General features: G+C 36.3%; 1 protein-coding gene across 1 annotated transcript in view; it reads left to right on the forward strand.

The window, feature by feature from the left end:
- Nubp1 (NUBP iron-sulfur cluster assembly factor 1) overlaps window positions 1–21,552 on the forward strand; it is a 192,854-nt gene that overhangs the window by 10,898 nt on the left and 160,404 nt on the right. Inside the window, exon 3 of the mRNA XM_090406875.1 lies at window positions 154–287. Coding sequence (XP_090263001.1) covers window positions 154–287 — 134 coding nt within the window. The remainder of the gene's footprint in view (window positions 1–153; window positions 288–21,552) is intronic.

The following is a 21,552-nucleotide window of genomic DNA, read 5'->3' on the forward strand; positions in this document are numbered from 1 at the left end:
TTTAATTAAAGAATGAAATTATTTAGAAATAATGTGTTGAGGTTCAAAAATTTTTATTTCATTGAAATATTTTTAATATTAAATTCTTTTATGGATACATATCCCACTTGGATAATAAGGTATTGGAAATAACTACAAGTTTTGGTTTTGTAGATCTTGGAAACATAAAACAAAATCTGTCAGCAGTTAAACACATTATCCTAGTGTTATCTGGGAAAGGAGGAGTTGGTAAAAGTACAGTGACTTCAGTTCTTGCACGTACTTTAGCACAAGATGAGTCAAAAAATGTGAGTAGGTAGCCACTTTAATGAATACATAATGTTTGAGAGATTCATTTTTATTAAAATAGAATTTTTTAATTATTTGAGATTTCTTTAATTGTATTATTTATAGATGGTAGAAATCAATGTATTATTAAATAACATAGATGCAATTCATATATCATCTATATGAATCGCATTATGAAAGAAAGTGGCATTAAACCTGATGTTAGAATTGGAGATATCAGGCGCCTCCGTATCTCAGTTGGTATAGACGAAGCCCTTTAGTTGGAAAGACCTGGATTTGATTCTGTTCCAAGACATGAGGAACCTTTAGGGTTTCCCACAGTCGCATAATCATGGCAAATCTGGCACTATGCTGGATAAAAGCAATATAAAGAGGAAGACGATTAGAATTAGAGATATGAAATTTAGCACTTTGCCTTATGAAGTTGATGTTGTACTCCTAAACACATCTAGTGCATCTCCAGGATTCTCTAACTAAATTGAATAACAGGTGTAACAAATTGCATGTGAAAATCAGCAATAAAAAGATGAAAATTATGAAAATAGGCAGGATCATAAAAAACTTCAGCTGCATTCTGAATGGAGATCCTATAGAAGAAGTGAAATATTTCAACTATTTAGGCACAGTTTTTAGTGAAGATGGCAAGTTAAATCTGGAAATAGACAACTGAATGAACAAAGCTGGTATGGTAGGGAACCAGTTGAATAAATTTATATGAAATAAGAGAGAAATTAGTTAAAACACCAATCTAGCAGTATACAAGACAATGTTCAAATCAGTTTTAAGTTATGGATTTGAGATTTGAAGTAGAAATAAAGCACTTGATCAAAGACTAGAGACCACAGATATGAGAGTTCTGAGAAAAATTAGAGTGAACAGATGGCATCAATGGCAGAATCATATTAAGAATGAAGATATTAGAAAGGAACTTAACATTGTTAGCATTCAAGGATCTGTGAGCAGAGCTAATCTAAGATGATATGGCCACTTAAATTGAATGGATGAGGAAAGGTTAGCAAAAGAGGTGTCTAATGCCAAGATGGCAGGAAAAAGACTCAGATGATGCCCAAGGTCTAGTTGGATTGATCAGAAGTGCCTTAGAAACACAAAATGTTAGCTATGAAGTTTGCCTGGGTGAACTGCTACCAGCATTTCTTCCACCCTTTGAAACATTTTTTGAACTCTTCTTTCAGGATTCTGTGAAGCTCCACTAGCGATTTTTTCTTTATCGAGTCAGTCAACTCAAAACATTGGCCTTTCAGCATCAATTTCAATTTGGGGAATAAATAAAAGGCTGCTGATACAAGGTCAGGTGAGTAAGCAGGCTTTGGAATGACTGTTGTTTCATTTCACTAAAAATTGACGGATTAGTGATGATGTATGTGTGGGTGTATTATCATGATGAAGCATCCATCGGTTTACTCTCCAAGCATCAGGCCTTTTTTTTTTTTTGATAGCCTCACAAAGATCTCAAAATAATATTCCTTGTTCACTGTCTTGCCATGTGCAAGAAATTCATGGCGAACAATGATCTCAGAATCGAAAAAAATTTGCATCATCATCACTCTGACCGCACTTGTCTCACTTTTTTGAGTTGTAGTGACCTTTTTGACACTCACTGTGATGATTGAACTTTTGTTTTGACATCATAGCCATAAACCCATGTCTCATCCCTGGTAATGATGTTTCTTAAAAAGTTTTCATCCTTATAAGTTTGACTGAAATGCTCTTGGCTCACATCAACTTGAATTTGTTTTTGATCATTTAGACAAGGCAAATTTGGCTGCAATGCGATGCATGTCAAAATGTCATATAAGAATCTTGCAATAGACAAGTTTTGAAATGTTTACTTCTTCAGCTACCTCATAAACAATTAAACAGCAGTTAGAACAGATAGCTTTACGAAATTTTACAACATTTTCATCAATTTTCGATGTTGATGGTCGTCCTGAACAGGGATTATCATTGACTGAAGTTTGACCATCTTTGAAATGTTTCTACCACTAGTGCATTTGAGTCTGGCCTAAAGTCTCATTCCCAAATGCTGCTTTTAACATTTCCGATGTCTCCGCAAAAGATTTTCCCAGTTTGACGCAAAACTTCACACAAATTTGTTGGTCATGAAAATCGCTCAATTTAAATGCAACAAAAAATCACTAGACACACTGAACATGTGTTGACACATATAGACATAGTACAATAACTAAGCAAAGTATCATGTTAAAGAGGCAGTGAAGGAAAAGAAGAAAGCATATCAAAAGTTCCTGGCAAATAAGTCAGCTTTTACTCTTACAGAATACAGAGACAAATGTAAGAAAGCTAAACAGTGTGTAAAACTAGCTAAACAAAAGTCATGGGAGGACTTTGGCAAGAATATAGAAAATAAATATCAAGAAGGTGGCAAAATATTCTGGAGGTTGTTGAAGAAGCTTAGGAATGGAGGAAAGAGTGCTGTAAAAGGAATTAGAGATGATAAAGGTGAAATGAAAACAGCAGAAAAAGATATCCTTGAAGTATGGAGTAATTACTTTGAAAAACTGCTAAATGAAACAAGCAGTGATGACAGCACAGTGATAAAAAACACTGACCAGGCATGCAGTCAGGAATACATATCCATACTTGAAGTAGAAAAAGCCATCAAAGGCTTGAAATGTGGAAAGGCAGCAGGAGTAGATGATATTCGACCAGAAATGCTGAAGTATGGTGGTATAAGAGTCTTACAGTGGCTGCACTGCATAATTCAGAAAGCCTGGACAGAGGGACGAATTCCCGATGATTGGAGTAGAGCTCTCATAGTACCCATATATAAAAAGGGAAATAAAACTGAATGTGAGAATTACAGAGGTATTTCCCTACTGAGTGTTCCTGGCAAGATCTATGCAAGTATACTTGAGAAACGGTTGAGAAGAATTGTGGAAGAAAAGCTTGGTGAAGAACAAGCTGGATTCAGGCCAAATAGAGGCTGTCAGGATCAGATCTTCACTTTACGACAAATAGTCGAGAAAGCATGGGAATATAACAAAGATCTGTATTTAAGTTTTGTCGATTTAGAAAAGGCATATGACAAGGTGCCAAGAGAGAAGCTATTCAATACGCTGCAGTTATATGGTGTCAATGGGGCATTATATCAAGCAATACTTAGTCTTTATTTGAGTTGTGAGTCAGCAGTTAGAATTGAAAGAAGTACAGGAAGATGGTTTAATGTTAAATCTGGTGTGAGACAAGGATGTACATTATCCCCTCTGTTATTCATTATCTATATGGATCACATTATGAAGGAATGTGGTATTAAACCTGATATCAAAATTGGAGATGTTAATGTCAGTTCTTTGCTTTATGCGGATGATGTTATACTTCTAAATAAATCCGCTACAAGTCTGCAAGATTCTCTGACTAAATTGAATAGCTGTTGTAATAGATATGGTATGAAGGTCAGCAATAAAAAGACAAAGACAATGAAAATAGGCAGAATCATTGAAAATGTCAACTGTGTTGTGAATGGAGAACCTGTGGAACAAGTAAAACATTTCAGCTACTTAGGCACAATTTTTACTGAAGATGGTAAACTAAATATAGAAATAGACAACAGAATCAGCAAAGCTGGTATCGTGGGAAGTCAATTGAATAAATTCATATGGAATAAGAAAGAAATTAGTCGGAACACTAAATTAGCTGTATACAAAACTGTGTTCAAACCAATTTTAACTTATGGATCTGAGAGCTGGGTCAGAAGTAAAACACTTGACCAAAGACTAGAGACCGCAGATATGAGAGTCCTGAGAAAGATTAGAGGCATGAACAGATGGCATCAATGGCAATATCATATTAAAAATGAGGATATTAGGAAAGAACTTGACATTGTCAGCATCCAGGAATGCGTTAGCAGAGCTAATCTCAGATGGTATGGTCACTTAAATAGAATGGGAGAGGAAAGATTAGCAAAACAAGTGTTCTCTGCCAGGTTGGCAGGAAAACGACCCAGAGGAAGACCAAGATATAGGTGGATTGATACGGTACAAAGTGCCTTAGACGATAGAAATATAAGATCTGATAATGTTGGAGTCTTGACAAGTAACAGACTGATTTGGAGGAAAATTGTAGATAGGAAGTTAGTAATGATGTAATTTTTTCATGTAGTACTGTCATATCCTGTACACCCCTTGAGGGTACATGGCAGGAATTTGATGATGATGATGAAGTATCATGTTGCGGTTTTCACTAGACTGTTTCCCAATTACCACTAGATTGCAGCATATGAAGCACACAGCTAGTAGCGCTTGTTGGGCGCAATAATTCAAAATTTTGGGAATTTCCTGGACAAACCTCATGTGACAATAAGAGTGTGGACAAATAATAGACTTATTTGGAGGAAAAATTTTGATAGGATATTAATAATAATATAAACTTAATCATATAGTGCTGTCACAGTAGCCTGAATACTCCTTGAGGGTATGTATCAGGAAATTGATGATTATGGAAATGTTGAAAAAAAATTCAATGTTTCATTCAATTTAAATCCTGCTTCATTAGTATCCATAATGATCAAACTGTTTATGTCCTAATTTATAAGTATTACTTTCCACCATACATGATATCACACGTTTTCTTGTACTTTTTCTTGGTGGGATGCATGAGATCCACAATTACCTGCTAGATGTTCATAATGAAGCTTGCATTAGTTTACTTCTTGATTTTGACTGCTCCTTTAAATTTTAGTCAAATTATCATCTTATCTGATAGAGTATTGTTTGGAACAAGCAAACCTTGTTCTTGTTTGACCCATTACAGAAAATTTATATTTTGTGAGATAGAAATTTGACCAAAAATTGAAATGGTCACTTTAAACTAAGAAGGTGAAAGTTGTGATCAACACTAAATGAAAGATTCATATTGCCTACCAGACATTTATGATTACTGGAGTGCAGTTTTGATCCTCATGTATCTGTGATGTATACTGAGAGCAATGCATGTATATGTAAGATTCATATGGTGAGCTAGAATTTGAATTATCACATTGGTGGTTATTGCTTGTAAGGGTATGTGAAACATTTAGTTTTTTCCCTCAGGAGCTTTAACACTTCAGATTTAATGCTCCTGAGGGCTAGAGGGGATGATTATAGCTATTAAGTGAGAAGCCTTTAGTGATTGAGCAAGCCAGTCAAGTATGATGGTCACTTCATGCTCTGGGAATCATTCCAAAAAATCTGTCTTTGTGCCATGGCACGTTATCCTTTCGGAGCTCACCACTGACGTATGGTCTGAAAGTAATCCCCATGCAAAGTACTTTTCAACATCACTTCAATGTCAATGTGGAATATAATTGCTGTGATCAGTTCATTGATTATTTATTTTTTAAGTCATTTTACTGTGACCTTTAGCTAGAATTTCTGTAAGATGAATTGCTGCCACTGTTAGATGATGTACACTTAGCTACATAGCATCATATGTTTTATATATCTGACTCACATGCAGGGTCACAAGAGCTATAGTATATTTGTGCTGTGTGGGCAAGAGAAGAAAGGAGGAATCTGTTCACCTTTTTTTTTTTTTAACAACTGAAAGTTGCATTCTTTGAGGAAGTCATAGTGGGGGAAGGCTTTTCCAGAGAACAGAAGTAAATAGAATGAAAGAGGAGAACCAAGAAGTTGATTTGGTGAGTTTCAAGCTTGTCTGAATGGGAATCATATTAGAATCTGCTTTCAACACGATGGAGCATTAATTCTGAAGAGTTAATTCGTATGAGGATTAATGGATATGTTTCTCACTGGATATGTTTCTCATATCAAATAAACTGAACACTCATTGTATGGTTTAAGCTATGCAAACCATGTCTATGTCTGTCAGTTGCCTTCTATTACAACTTAAACAATTATACCAACTTTGATGAAAGTTGGTATAATTCGATTATGGTTGAATGTACGCATCAAGACAAGCCTTTCTGAAAATATATGCTTTAACCACTCGACTTGTCTTGATGTGTACATTTGACTATAATTGCATGGATGTGAGGATCAATTGAAGTTTGGATATTCTAGAAACACTATGGATGTGAAGCATATGTTTTTGATATATTTTATCTGTGTGGCTGTTTGGGTGGTTAAAAGTGAGTTGGTTACTTTATTTTGGTATGCATTTACTCTCTCTTTTTCTTATAAAGTTTTGGTTAATGATTATTTATTCAAAAAAAAAAAAAAACAGCTCATTCAGATATATTTTAATTTCATCTTATTACAGAACCTCACATAAAACAAATGATTAAATCTGTACATATAGTATGAATTGAAATCTCAGTTCAGTCTTAATTGATTCAATTCTTTTGGATTTACATTTACAGCATTCTTTTTTTTTAGGTCCAAACAGGAAAGATGATGACAGCTCTCTTTTCATTATTTAAGAATAGTAATAGACACTATTTGATGTCATCCATTTTATTAGTAATATCAGTTTTCTTGAAGATTTTGATTTTGACCACTTGTTGTTTTGTTGTTGTTAGGTTCCATCAAGTCGTTTTTGACTCCTAGTGATCCTATGAACATACATTCTCTACAAGTAGTCGTCGACTTATGACCATGTTAGGTTCCGACTGACCGGTCGTAAAGCGATCTGGACGTAAGTCGGACCAGTTTAGGTAAATCAGACACTGTGTACAACACAATTGGTTTACTATTTACAAAAATAAAAAATATTATGAAAAAGATATCAAATACTGTATATAACCTAAAAAATATTTTATCTTAAAGAACTAAACAAAACATATGCAGAAAATAGATAAGAAATATTTTACTGACCACTCGTGTTGGCTGTGGGTCATCAATGCCACCACTTGATGTAGTGGGAGTTGTTTTTCTCATAAACATGTTGATTTTTGTCTGAATTGTTTGTTTCCTTCTCTGCTCGTAAATTTCATGGTATGGCCAAAAAGCATCTTGTACCATTTATTCAATCCCTGTAAATCATTTGATGTTTGGGTCCATTTCCTCAAAATGTTGAAGAAGTTTATTTAGTAGAGAAAAACCTTCAGATAACCCTCTACTGGTGAATTTTCTTTCTGGTTCTTCCTCATCTTCATTTTTCTCTTCTTCCATCCTTTCTTCTTCAGCCATTCTTTCTTCTTCCAAAGCGATAAGTTTTTCATTCGTAAGTTCTCCAGATTCTTGTTCTAGCAGTTCCTCAACATCTTCCACTTTAATGTCTAAAGAAAGTTCATTTGCCAGTGTTACAGTATTTTCCATAACCATTTCAAGTTCATGTTCGCTATCAAATTCATCATTAACAAAATGCTGGACACAGTTTTTCCAAATTCCATTCATGCATTTCTTTGTCATAGCCTCCCAAGCGGCCGCAATATTTTTGATGCATTTATAAATATCATACTGTTTCCAAAACTCTCACAAAGATAGTTCTGGGTCGGCGTCTGTTGCGGCTGTAGCTTAGGTGAAAGTGGTTCGAAGATAGTGCACCTTAAATGTGGCAATCGCCCCTTGGTCCATAGGCTGAATAAGTGGAGTTGTATTTGGTGGCAAATAAATAACTTTTACATCTGGATGGAGGTGGTCTAGGTGAGGTGGATGGCCAGGTGCATTATCTAAGATTAATACAATTTTGAAAGGAATTTCTTTCTCGAAGCAATATTCACGAACTTGAGGTACAAAACAATTTAGAAACCAGTCTTCAAACAATGTTTGAGTCATCCAGGCTTTTCGGTTTGAACGGAAGTATACAGGCAGTGTGTGCTTGTTTACATTCTTGTTTACATTCGGGGATTTTCAGAATGATAAATTAAAAAAGGCTTCAGTTTAAAACCTGCAATGTTCCTGCCAAGGAGCAAAGTCAGCCTCTCTTTAAGTGCCTTAAAACTAGGCATGCTTTTGGCTTCTTGGTGAATGTAAGTGCATTCTGGCATTCTTTCCCACAACAATCCAGTCTCATCCATGTTGAAAAGCTGCTCTGGTTGATACCCTCCTTCCGTAATTATTTCATCCAGACTTTTAACAAACTCCTGAGCTCCTTCCACATCCGCACTTGCTGATTCTCCAGTGACTCGAACCTTATGAAGGTTGAATCTTCTTTTGAACCATCCTGTACTTGCTATAAATGTCTGAGTGTAATCTTTTTCGGCACGTTCCTTCAGCGTCTGAAAGAGACATCTAGCCTTCGACTGCACTGTAAGAAGGCTTAAGGGTGTTCGCTTCTGTATCTGATCTTCTATCCAAAGAAACAATAATTTTTCCATTTCATGGATGGGTCCTGTACATTGTTTCATTGTCACTGTTGCTCGCATGGGTGCCGAACCTTTAACAACTTCAAGAATCCTTTCTTTGTCTTTCAAAATCGTCGACACTGTAGAATGAGATAACTTAAAATCACGTGCGATCGCGTTCACCTTCTTTCCTTCTTCATGATGCTTGATCACTTTCAATTTTGTGTCTAAATCAATGGCCTTTCTTGCTTTCTTGACAGGTCTAGGAATAGGCAAAGGCACTTTCCTCTTGGTTGACATGTTTAGGGGGTTTTAAAAATGCTAATTGTAACACAAATTATAACTGAACCAAAAATAGTGAATGTAATATGTATGCAAACAGAGATCGAGACGCATGAATCGCGTCAAACACACATTACTGGGCAGTGGGTTGACGCTACACGCACAACCCATTCCCATTAGGCTACGGGGACCACACGAATAGGGCGTGTGAGTGTAGTAAAAAAATCTGTTACAGTAGTTCATACTGAAACGTGGTGGAAGATGCAGTAACAGTTGTAAGTCGATCAGTCGTAAAGCACATAGGTCGTAAGAGACAACTACCTGTATCTGTCCCTGGCCATATCTTTCAGAATTTCCAAGTGTATTCCAGTTGCTTCTTGAACTCCATCCACCCATCTAATTCTTGGTCTTCCTCTTCTCCTGCTTTCATCAACTTTAGCAAGCATCATCATCTTCTCCAGACTGTCATTTGCTCGCATAATATGTCCGAAGTATGACAATTTTTGCTTGATGATTGTAGCTTCGAGGGAACAATCTGGCTTTATTCTGTCTATCACTGATTTATTGATTTGCTTTGCATTCCATGGTATTTTTAGTAAATGTCTCCAAACCCATAATTCAAAGGCATCTGTCTTCCTTCTTTCACTCTTTCTCAGGGTCCAACTTTCACATCCATACAGTACCACAGGGAATCTTCACGATTCTGATTTTTGTTGCGAGGCTAATATCTTTATCGTTAAAGATCTTGCTTAAATTTGTCATTGCTTTCTTTCCGAGTAATAATCTTCTAACTTCTTCAGTACAATAACCAGCTTTATCAATTCGGAATCCTAGGAGCACAAAATTGTTAACTGCTTCCATTTTGTCCCCATCTACTTCAAAATCATTAAGTTCACATGTTGCCATAACTTTTGTCTTTTTGAGGTTAAGTTTAAGACCATATTTAGCACTTTCTTCTTTAACTTTCATAATAAGTTCCTCCAAATCTTCTTTGCATTCTGCTAGCAAGGTGGTATCATCTGCACGCCTCAAATTAATATTTCTTATTAATATTTCTTCCACCAATTTTAATTCCAACTGAAGACTCCTCCAGCTCTGCCATTCTTAAAATGTATTCGTTGTACAAGTTAAACAGGTACGGAGATAAAATACATCCTTTTCGCACCCCTTTACCTATTGTGAAATACTGAGTTTCTCCAAGATCTGTTCAGACAGTAGCTTCTTGTTCATAATAAAGATTCATCAAAAGGATAATGAAATATTCTGGTACTCCCATTGTTCTTAACACATTCCACAGTTTCACATGATCTACAGAGTCAAAAACCTTGCTATGGTCAAGGCAACAAAGGTAGACATTCTTTTGATATTCCTGTACTCTTTCTATTATCCATCTCACATTGGCGATTTGATCTCTTGTTCCTCTGCCTTTTTGAAATCCTGCCTGTTCATCTGGCATTTCTCTCTTCATGAATGGTTCCAGTTTTTTCTGAATGATCTTAAGGAAGACTTTACTTGCATGAGAAATCAGTGCTATAGTTCTGTAATTTTCACACTCTCTTGCATTGCCTTTCTTCAATAAAGGTATATAAACTGATTTTTTCCATTCCCTAGGCCATGTAGTTGTGATCCAGATTCGCTGACATAGAGCTGTTAAAATTTTAACTGCCTCTTCTCCCAAGCAGCTCAGTAGGTATTCCATCTCCTCCTGGTGCTTTCTTACTGGATAGCTGTTGCAGAACCCACCTCACTTCCCTCTCCAGTGGCACTGGCTCCTGTGTATAATCTTGCTCTTCAAATTTCTCAGTAATTTTGGAGTCCTTTCTGTAAAGGGCTTCTGTATACTCTTTCCATCTTTCTTTGATGTCTGCAGCTTCTGTGAAATATCCTTTGTGTTTACTTTTCAATATTGTCACCTTCTTCTCAGGAAAAGAAAAACAAGAGATCTTGTTTTTCCTTTCTTGTTTTGGTCTTCTATTTGTTGGCATTTCTGGTCAAAGTATTTTTTCTTGTCTCTTCTGGCTTGTCATTGAAACTCTGCATTCAAATGACATGCTTCTTGCAAATTTCCTGTAGCCTTCATTTTCCTCCTTTCCTGAGCAGTTTTGATGGCATCTTCTGACAGCCATTTAAACTTCTTACAAATTGTTGGAATATTCTTCTTTGAATCTGTTCTGTGTAGTAATATATTATTCAGCTGTATGTTTCCAAGGTCATATCTGATCGACATATGTGTTGTTTTCAATTTCTGTAATTTCACATGTATCGTAGCCACTAATAACTCATGGTCTGTTTCACAGTCTGCACCTGGAAAAGTCTTGACAGACTGAATTGCACTTCTCCATCTTCTTTGTCCAAGTACATAGTCAATTTGTTTTCTGTATTGTCCATCAGGTGATATTTATGTGTACAGTCTTCTCTTGTGCTGTTTAAAGCAGGTGTTAGCAACAAACAAAGAATTCTCTGCACAAAACTCAACTAGTCTCTTCCCTGCAGTGTTATGAATACCTAAACCAAAACGACCTGTTATTCCTTGTTCCTCAGTCCCTCCCACTTTTGCATTCCAATCTCCAAAAAGTAGTCATAAATCTTGCTTTGGTGTTGCATTTATCACTTCTTGTAACTTGCCATAAAATTCTTCAATGTCTTCTTCTGGTGCCTCTGTAGTGGGTGCATATACCTGAATGATGGTCATATTCATTGGATGTCCACTCACTCTGAGAGAAATGATTGTCACTCACTGGATTATAACCTAATACATACCTAGCCATCTTTTTCCTGAGTAAGAAAGATACTCCATTTTTACGACTTGTCTCATGTCCTGAGTAATACACCATATAGTCCCCTGATTGAAAATGGCCCATTCCTGTCCATCTAAGTTCACTTATTCCCAATATATCCAGCGTCTTGCGCTTCATTTCCATCTTTATTATTTCTAGCTTACCTTGGTTCATACTTTTAACATTCCAAGTTCCAATCCTGTGATTTCTTGTGAAACAGGGAGCCTCCCTTTTCCAACCAACAACATCCGTGACCAAGCTTCCTTCTGGGTTTGACCTGGACACATCATAAAAACTAGTTCTACTTAAATCTGGCTGATTTACACCCACCATATACCACTTGTTGATATCTGTCTGTCAACCATCCACTGATCCAAGTCAAGAGTTTATATTCCAATCCCATATTCTCCAGTTTATGCAACAGCCTTTCATGGGGTATCCTATCAAATGCTTTAGCAAAATCCAACATTATCATAGTATATCCATTCCCTTTATCCAACTCAGCCATAACACTGTTTTAAAATATAAGCAAATTGCTAAAACATGACCATCCTTTAGTAAACCCATGTTGCTCCTTGCAGAGTATAGCTTGTTTGTCTACCCATTTCTGTATGCGAGTTCTTACCAACTTCTCTAAAATCTTCGTTACCACACCAGAAATACTGATAGGTCGGAGTTAGACACATCAGTTTTTGCACCACCCTTGTACAGTGGAATTGTTAAACATTCCTTCCATTCCTGAGCTGAGACTCAAGTTATACAAACATGTGAAAGGCCTAGCCAATTCAGCTGAACATTCTTTTAGCAAACATGCTTATATTCCATCTGTCCATATTGATAAATTCTTATCCAAATTATGCAACAGCTCTGAAACCTTATTTTCTTGCCCCCCTAACTTCATCTAATGTAGCAGTAGCACTGTGCACCATGTTGCATATACCTGATTAATATATTTTAGCAAAGTGAGCACTCAATAATTGAACAATCTTAGCTTCTGACACTAGAGTACCATCTGCATTCAATAAAGTTATCTTCCACATTCATTCTTTCTTTTGCTTGCAGCATAACAATAAAATTCTTTTGGATTGTTTTTAGCTTGCATGGCCAATTTCTTTTCATACTCTGATTTAGCTTTCCTCGCAATACTCATTACTTTTCTGGCCTGAGCTTTATATATTTCATAACTCCTCTCACTCTTATTCTCATGATATTCTTTCCACATCATCTTCTTCTTCTTGTGTATCTCTTGCTTCATAAGCTTGTGCATCTATTTCACTCAACCTATTTATTCTTCGATACATTGAGATACTGCCTTGTTTATGCACTTTTTCTAAGATTTCCATACATTGCTGATATTTTTCCCATTCAGTAACTGATACCATGGGACCAAAGATAGTATTCCCCCAAAGTTGATCATAATTTCCAGTTTTGTAGTTCAGCATGTAACCTGTTCTAATGGGAACATCAATATAATTAGATACTTCCCAAAAAAGCACAGCATGATCACTGTCACCAACTGGTGGTAAAATAGTCATATTCTTAACAGAGATCCCTTCTGACACTATAAACAAATCTAACACTCTTTGAACTCAAGTTCTTTTTTTCACATGCTGATTGAGAAAGTTGTCTTTAATCTTTTATCAAAGTGAAATTTGCACATGAAGTATCTTCACAACTTAGCTACTTATATGTAGAGGCTGTTGACTTCATATCAATTGATGTAGAGCAGGGGTCAGCAAAATGGTCTATCGATCCTTGGGGGTCGATATGGCTATCCAAGGGGTCGATAAATGTCTAGGGTTCAAAAGGGAGGGTTTAAATTTTTAATGTTCTTTATAAATTTCTTTAAGTATTTTCTTTAAATATTTCTTATCAAGAAGCAGTAAATGAAGTAAAATGGTGAAGGAATTATTATTTTTAAATTGAGAAATTTATTACTATAACATTTATTCATTTATTTAACATGATGGGGTCGATAAGGGATCAACGATTCCATGAAGGGGGTCGATGGTCTAAAACGTTTGCCGACCCCTGATGTAGAGTATCCCCCAAAAAATATAAAGCATACTTCCTTTCACACACACACACACACACACACACACACACACGCCATATAAGAAGGGTCACTATCCAGACCAGTTTTTACTACCTTTCTTGAGGTGTCATTATTGGTGGCCAGACGATGGAAGACACCAAGGTTGAATTAATGCAGAACTTGTATTTTTCCTATATAAGTAGCAAAAAAGTGTTATTTTAATAATAACACTTTATTATTAAAATATTATGCGTAGAATTTATAGAGACAAAAACACACACATTAGAGCAGTTACCTTACTTTGAAAAATAACACTCAACGTTTCCCATATGTCAAGGTCATCATGAGAAATACATATATGTGAACTAAAACATAAGCTACATCACACTATATGTAATGTAGTATTCTTTCACTTGCCTGGCTTTTGATGAGTGAAAGAAAGAGGAGAAGAGTAAGATTTAAAATTAAAAAAATAATTAGTTAAAAAATTAAATAAAAAACAATTTAAATCAAAAAAGTATAATAAAATAAAAATGATAAAATAAAATTTGAATTACAGTGGTATCTCGCTAATCCGAACCTCTTTAGTCCGAACCCTCCAGTAATCCGAACTGCGGTTTGAAAGAAAAAGAAATATTTATTACGTATTATTATTTTATGCACTATATTTTTATTTAATAATTATTATTTATTTTATTATTATTACAGTACAGTATTTTTTTTTCATACTGTCGATTGTACGGTTATATTGTAGGCCTATTTTGATTTATTGCGTGTGTTCACGTTTGTTTTTTATACTGTACAGTACGTACTGTATTGTCGGCATGAATCACTGAATTTGAAATCAAATCAGATGCAGAAATTATAGATATGACATTACAGAATGAATTAGAAGACGATAATGACAATAAAGAAGTTGACAGTTTTAATATGTGTATAGAAAAAGCAGAATGATAAGCCATTCCACAAAATTTTGTTGCTAATGCAGCTCCGAGAAGAAGCATTCGAAAAAAAGTTTAGCTTCCAAGAAGCAAAAGAAAATCAGTGACTTTTTTTACAAAGAAATAAAAAAAAAAACTTTTTTGTGTGTCATTATGTGAAACTTTTTTTGTGATGTGTACAAGAAAGTGATATTTTTTACGCAAATTAAGTTATGTAATGAACTTGCAATTTTATTAAATCAGAATCCTTAACAAAACAGGTACATATAAAACTAAATTTTTTTACTAAAATAAACTTGTGTACCGTAATATTTTTTAAGTTTTACATTACAATACTGTAGCTTTTTTTCTATCAGTTACTTCATTTATTTACAGAATTAAATTTGATGTACCATTAGAATCTTATTATTTTTGTCTTAAACGCTAGTTATTATTGTCTCTTCGGGGGAAATTCGCTAATCCGAACTTTTCACTAATCCGAACTAGTACGATTTTTATTAGTTCGGATTAGCGAGATACCACTGTACATCAATTCTACAGTCTTACTATACAGTTCTGTTCACTGATCCATTTTTCTTATGTTGGATTCTGTCTTTTTTGTTTTCCAATGTTCTTTATCTGAATGCTATATGGGGTTGCAAATTGGTCTTCCAGACACTTGGAATTGCTATTCCATCATTCTTGTTGAGTTTGGGATGATGAATCAGCCCTCTAACAAGCTTCTTTAAACTTTCTTTCAAACCCTATTTTGGTTTTGGTGTAGGGGCTTGGTGCCTTAATTCTGTGACATGTTTGGAGTGCATGATTCAGAAAGGCTTGTTTAACATATTTATTGTGTCATTTGTGTTGGATACTGAACGAAAAAGGATGGGTTGGCAATTTTGGGATTTAGCCAAACAAACTGTATTATTATTGGCTTAAACCACAATGCAAAATGATGGTGCAACATGAAAAAATTTCATGCTGGCTGGTGTGCTGCTTGGTTAAACAATGCCTTCATTGTTTTCAGCACAAATAATGAATGTTTTCATTATTTGTGCTGGGGAAAACAGCACAAAGTCAGCTACTGGAACAAATCCCAGAAGACATCCCACTTCACCATCAGCAGAGCTCAAGATTGGTACTATCAACATAAGAAGCATCAGTGGAAAAGAAATGGAACTAGCAGAAGAATTAGATAAGTATAGATTAACATAATAGGTATGACTGTAACAAAGAAGACAAAAACAAATGAGATCTTTCTAAGCAATAAATACAAAATGTTAATATTCAGGCAATAACAATCAGGGAAAAGAGGGAGTAACTATAGTAATACAACACTAAATATGAGAATAATCTTCTTGAATGGCAGGCAGTATCAAGTAGAGTAATATGGCCAAATATCAGTGTTTGTAACTAAACACTGAGACTTATTAGTGCTTATGGTCCCACAGAAGGTTCAACGAAGAAATGAAGGAATTTTTTGAAGCATTAGTGAAGGTGGCTGACACAATGAAAAAGGAAAAGTTGGTCCTTGTTGGAGAACTAAACAGTAGGGTAGGAAATTATTACCAGACATCTATCTATCCCTCCCTTCCATCTGCTTCAGATGGGTTGAGACTCCTCTTAATGAGGAGTCATGGCAAAATAATGCAGCCGGCACGCCACTCCTCTGCTGCATCCCTATTGGAGGAATTCACGACTGTAGTCCATGTGTGTTCACGGGGCCAGTTTGCCTGCTTGTGGGATGAAAACCCCCCAGCTAAACTGGGTGCAAAAATCCTACTGCCTGCGCCCAAGACCTGCTAACTTGGCTATGGCTGAGGAAAATCCTTGAGCTCCTCACGTCACCGATGGGAATCGAACCTATGACACTCCTTCCCTAGGCATATGGTTGCAAAGCACACAGCCACTAGGCTAACCTTGCGGACATTACCAGACATACAGAAATGTTTGGAAAATTATGGATATTATTTCTGGGAAAACTCCCATGTTACTCCTCTTAACAAACTATTACATTTACAGCTGTTTTGCTTGCTTCTGTTTAGGAGTGCCCCTGTTTAAATGTCATTGGCTTTTTACTCATGGATTCTTAGGGCATTGTAGATGTATATTTACCAATAAATATATGTAGCATAAGGGAAAGAAATTTGCACATACCTTTTTCTGGGTGCTGTGGCTTTTCTTCTTTCAGCAATGTCCAAACTACTGTGTGTGTGTGTGTGGGGGTAGGCAATGTGTCTCTCTATGCTCACTGGGCATTTACAGATGCCATATGGTCACTCCGATGCTCGATGATGTGCCACACCAGGCCTCACTATGTAGTCCTGTTGTTTGCTTTTCTGGCAGCCTCAACTCTCTGAAGATCAGTCACTCCACACACGCCATCCATCCATCTCATTGATGGTCTACCCCTGCCTCTTTTTCCAGGAACTTTACCTTCTATTACTGTTCTGAGAAGTCCTCCTTCCATCTTTTCTATGTGTCCAAAATATTTTAACTTTCTTCTGTCAATATCCTTAAGGAGCATTAAGTTCTACTAATCTTTTCTAACACCCATTCATTTGTGTGCCTTTCAGTATATGATATCCTCAACAGCCTTCTGCAACGCCACATCTCAAAAGCAGATATCCGTTTCTTATCTGACTTCTTTAGGTTCCAAGTCTCGCATCCATAAGTTGCTGTTGGAAAAACAACTGCATCTAAAATCCTCAACTTTGTTCCTATGGAGATAGATCCATCCTTCCAGATTTTAGACAGGTCTCTGACTGTTGTTTTAGCCATTCCTAACCTTTTTCTGACATCTTCTGAACAGCAATTCTTTACATTAATAATGGATCCCAGGTACTCAAACTTGCTGACTTCCTCAATTCTTTCTCCATTAAGATACACTTGTTTCTCAAGAGCTTCTTTGTTTGTTTTTCCTTTGAGAACCATGATCTTTTCTTGGTAGAATTGAGTTGAAGTCCTCTGTTATTACTGATCTTGTTAACTTTGTCAAGAATTAGTCCTAGTTCTTCCATGTCATTACAAAGGAGTACTGTATCATCAGCGTACCAATGTGGCTGAATTAAATTTAGGCATGATAACTAATAATTAAGGAATTGACAGCGTACACTAGAAATATAAATTAAAATAAACTTTAATATATACTTTCCGATATTTCAGCAAACGTCACGTTGCCATCTTCTTGGGAACTTATTACAAAGACAAGTGCACACAAGTACTACATAACAGCAAATGAGAACCGAAGCTAGGAAGCTAACGTTTTCCTAAAGTCCTGATGGTGCCCCCTGCTGGGCTATATTGGTAGTTCTTGGCCTTTGGGCTGAAGTGCTTCTGATAAATGTTTCTCAAATTTGGGGCAGTCTCATGCATCCAAATTTGTTGAGGTTTGGCATGTTCCTAAGGGCTGAGGCTGATTCCATGAATAGTCTTTCATATTTGAACTTGCTGCGGTGTATTACTGTGGCTTTCTTCCATCTTATTCTGTGGCGAGTATCCAGAGTGTGGTCTGCAAGCCCAGAGTGGCTGTACTTGTGAAATCGGATGTAATCCTTGTGTTCTGAGATTCTGATATTTGCTGTCCTGCTTGTTTGGCCAAAGTAGGACAGTTTACAGCTGCAAGGGACCTAGTATACACCAGGTTGGTCTGGGGGGGGGGGAAGTTGGTCTTTAGTAGTGCGGATAAGGGATGCCAATTTTCTATGTGGTCTGTAACATGTGGTCAAGTCATGTTTTTTTAAAATTTTGTCGATTTTTTCCGAGGTTCCTCAGATGTACGGAATGGTGATGGATTTAGAGTAATCTTTTTTGTGAAGGGGAGGGGATGGTGGGTTGTGGATAACTAGGTTAAGTATTTTTTGGATTCTTTTTTTGGGGGGGGTGGTTAGCCATTGGCTGAGAAAGTGTCACGGATGTGATTTAGTTCAGTGGTTAGGGCTTGATCATTTGAACAGATTATTTTTGTCCTGTTGAATAGTGTCTTAATAACTCCATATTGTTGTGAAAGGGCGGGGGTGATGGGATTGTTGGTGAATGTATCTGCCTGTATGGGTGGGTTCTCTATAAACTGAGAAAACCAAGGTTTCATCAGGTTGGCAGGTGACTAGTGTGTCTAGGAAGGGGAGGTTATTGTTTTCCTCTTTTTCCAGGGTGAACTTGATTCTAGGGTGTTGATTGTTTAAGTGTGTTAGGAAGGAGAGGAGTGAATCCAGACCATGTGGCCAAATAGCGAACACATCATCAACGTAGCGAAGCCATATGGTAGGTTTTTGTGGGACTGAGTTTAAGGCTTTCTCTTCAAAAGTCTCCATAAAGAAGTTAGCCAAGGGTGGGAAAAGTGGTGAACCCATGGCTTGTTTGTAGAATTTTTCCTGTCAAACGAAATAGCCTGAGTTCATTGTAAACTGAAATAGGGCTGAGATATCGGGAGGAAATTTAGCTTGGATTAGCTCTAAGGTTTCTTTGAGGGGGACATTCACGAATAAGGAGGAGACGTCAAAACTGACCATTATGTTGGAGTGTAAGGTTTTCTATACTGACTTTGAAGTGGGCTGAGTTTTTTATGTGTGATGGTGTGTTGCCATTATAGTGTGAGAGCGCTTTGGCTAAATGCTTGGCTAGTTTGTAAGTGGGGGAATCAATGCCATCCACTATGGGACGTAATGGTACATTTTCTTTATGTATTTTTGGGAGCTCATATATGCGGGGGAGTCTAGAGTTATAGGGTTTCGGTCTGTTGGTAATCTCCACAGGCCAAGAAGTGACCTTCTTAAGGAGCCTATGGAGTTTTCTAATTTGAGAGTTGGTGGGATTATATTCAATAGGGAGGTAAGTGGATCGATCTAATAGTAAAGCCTTGAGCTTACCTGTGTAGTCATTAAGATTGAGTACAGTGGCGTTCCCCTTATTCGCTTTGGTGATCACTATTTCTTTGTTTCTCTTCAATTCTTGTAGTGACTTGTATTCACTAATGGATAAGTTGGATTTTGGAGGCTTTGCTTTTGTGAGAACACAGGCTACATCCAATCTGATATCGTTGGCGATGTGGTTTAGAAGATGGCGAATCCTGCGTTCGATTTGGATCATTAATTCCTCAGCCGGTAATTTCTTAGGAGCAATGGCGAAGTTGTGACCACGTGACAGAGCGTTAAGTGCTTCAGGCTTCAAGATAACTGAAGAAAGGATAGGGGATAACACAAACACTTCAAAAGCAGAAGCACCTACCCAACCTGACATAGCATCCACTTCCTCCATGTGTTCAGACGATGACCAAGAATAGTCAAAACGGACCGCACCCCGTCAACCCCCCCTCTAAAAATCAATTGCTGTTTTCAACCCCTTTCACCCTTTCCCATCCTATATAAATATAAAAAAACGCTCTGCCCATCCCTTACAATATATATGTATATATATATATATATATATATATATATATATATATATATTAATAAAAAAAAAACCGTTTTTTTTCCATTTCTATTTTAATTCTCCCACATTGCCTAATTCCCCCCCCCCCCACACACACAGTAGTTTGGACATAGCTGAAAGAAGAAAAGCCACAGCACCCAGAAAAAGGTATGTGCAAATTTCTTTCTCTTATGCTACATATATTTATTGGTAAATATACATTACAATGCCTTAAGAATCCGTGAGTAAAAAGCCAATGACATTTAAACAGGGGCACTCCTAAACAGAAGCAGGCAAAATAGCTGTAAATGTAATAGTTTGGGGAAAATTTTGAGCAAAGTGCAAATAATGGTTAGTGCCTTCTAGATTTCTGCTAAGGACACAAACTAGTTATTACTAAGACCATATTACAGCATAAAAATGTGCACAAATTCACATGGAGAGAAGATGCAAGTAATAAGAAAAGTCTCTCTGTTATTGTCTACAGTGATATTTTCCCACTGGTTCAGGAATAGAGTATTCAGAGAATTTAGAATAGAAAGTGATCACTATTTAGTTCTGAGCAGGATAAAATTTAATTTCATGTTGAAAACAAGAGTGTGTAAGAAAGTTTTAAAATTAATCCAAATTGAGCAGCTTTCAGAGGTGAACTGTAGACTCAAGTATATAAACATCATTTAAGAAAAAATGAAAGAGTTTCAAAACAAGAACCAAACCCAGAGAGTCGGTGACAAACTCTGAACTCCAGTTGTCAAGGAAAAGAAGAAAGTATATCAAAAGTTCCTGGCAAGTAAGTCAGCTTGTGCTTTTAGAGAATACAGAGAAAAATGAAAGCAAAGCACTGTGTAAAACTAGCTAAACAAAAGTCATGGGAAGATTTTGGTAAGAACATAGAAAATAAATATCACGAAGGCGGCAAAATATTCTGAAAAAGCTTAGAAATGGAAGAAAAAAGTACTGTTAAAGGAGTCAGAGATGATAAATGACATGAAAATTAAAGATATTCTAGATGTTTGGAGTAATTAGTTTGAAAGATTGCTAAATTAAACAAACAGTGTCATCACTGTGATAGAAAACTCCCAACAGGAATGCAGTCAGAAATATATATCCATACTTGAAGTAGAAAAAAAGTCATCAAAACCCTGAAATGTGGAAAGCCAGCTGGAATAGATGAAATTCGACCAAAAATGCTCAAATATGAAGGTATAAAAGTTTTACACACTGGCCTTATTGCATAATTCAGAAGAACTGGTTAGAAGGTCGAAATCCAGAAATGTAAAAGGAGTCAGAGATGATAAAAGTGACATAAAAATTAAAGATATTCTAGATGTTTAGAGTAATTAGTTTGAAAGATTGCTAAATGAAACAAACAGTGTCATCATGGCTGTAGAAAACTCCCAACAGGAATGCAGTCAGGAATATATATCCATGCTTGAAGTAGGAAAAAAGTCATCAAAACCCTGAAATGTGGACAGCCAGCTGGAATAGATGAAATTCAACCAAAAATGCTCAAATGTGAAGGTATAAAAGTTTTACACTGGCTTTATTGCATAATTCAGAAGAATTGGTTAGAAGGTCGAAATCCAGATGATTTGAGTAGAGGTCTCATATTACCCATATATAAAAAGGGAAATAAAA

Source organism: Typopeltis vanoorti, chromosome 17 (assembly GCF_054136105.1).
Source record: "Typopeltis vanoorti isolate ZY-2024b chromosome 17, IOZ_Tvanoo_1.0, whole genome shotgun sequence".
Classification (NCBI taxonomy): domain Eukaryota; kingdom Metazoa; phylum Arthropoda; class Arachnida; order Uropygi; family Thelyphonidae; genus Typopeltis; species Typopeltis vanoorti.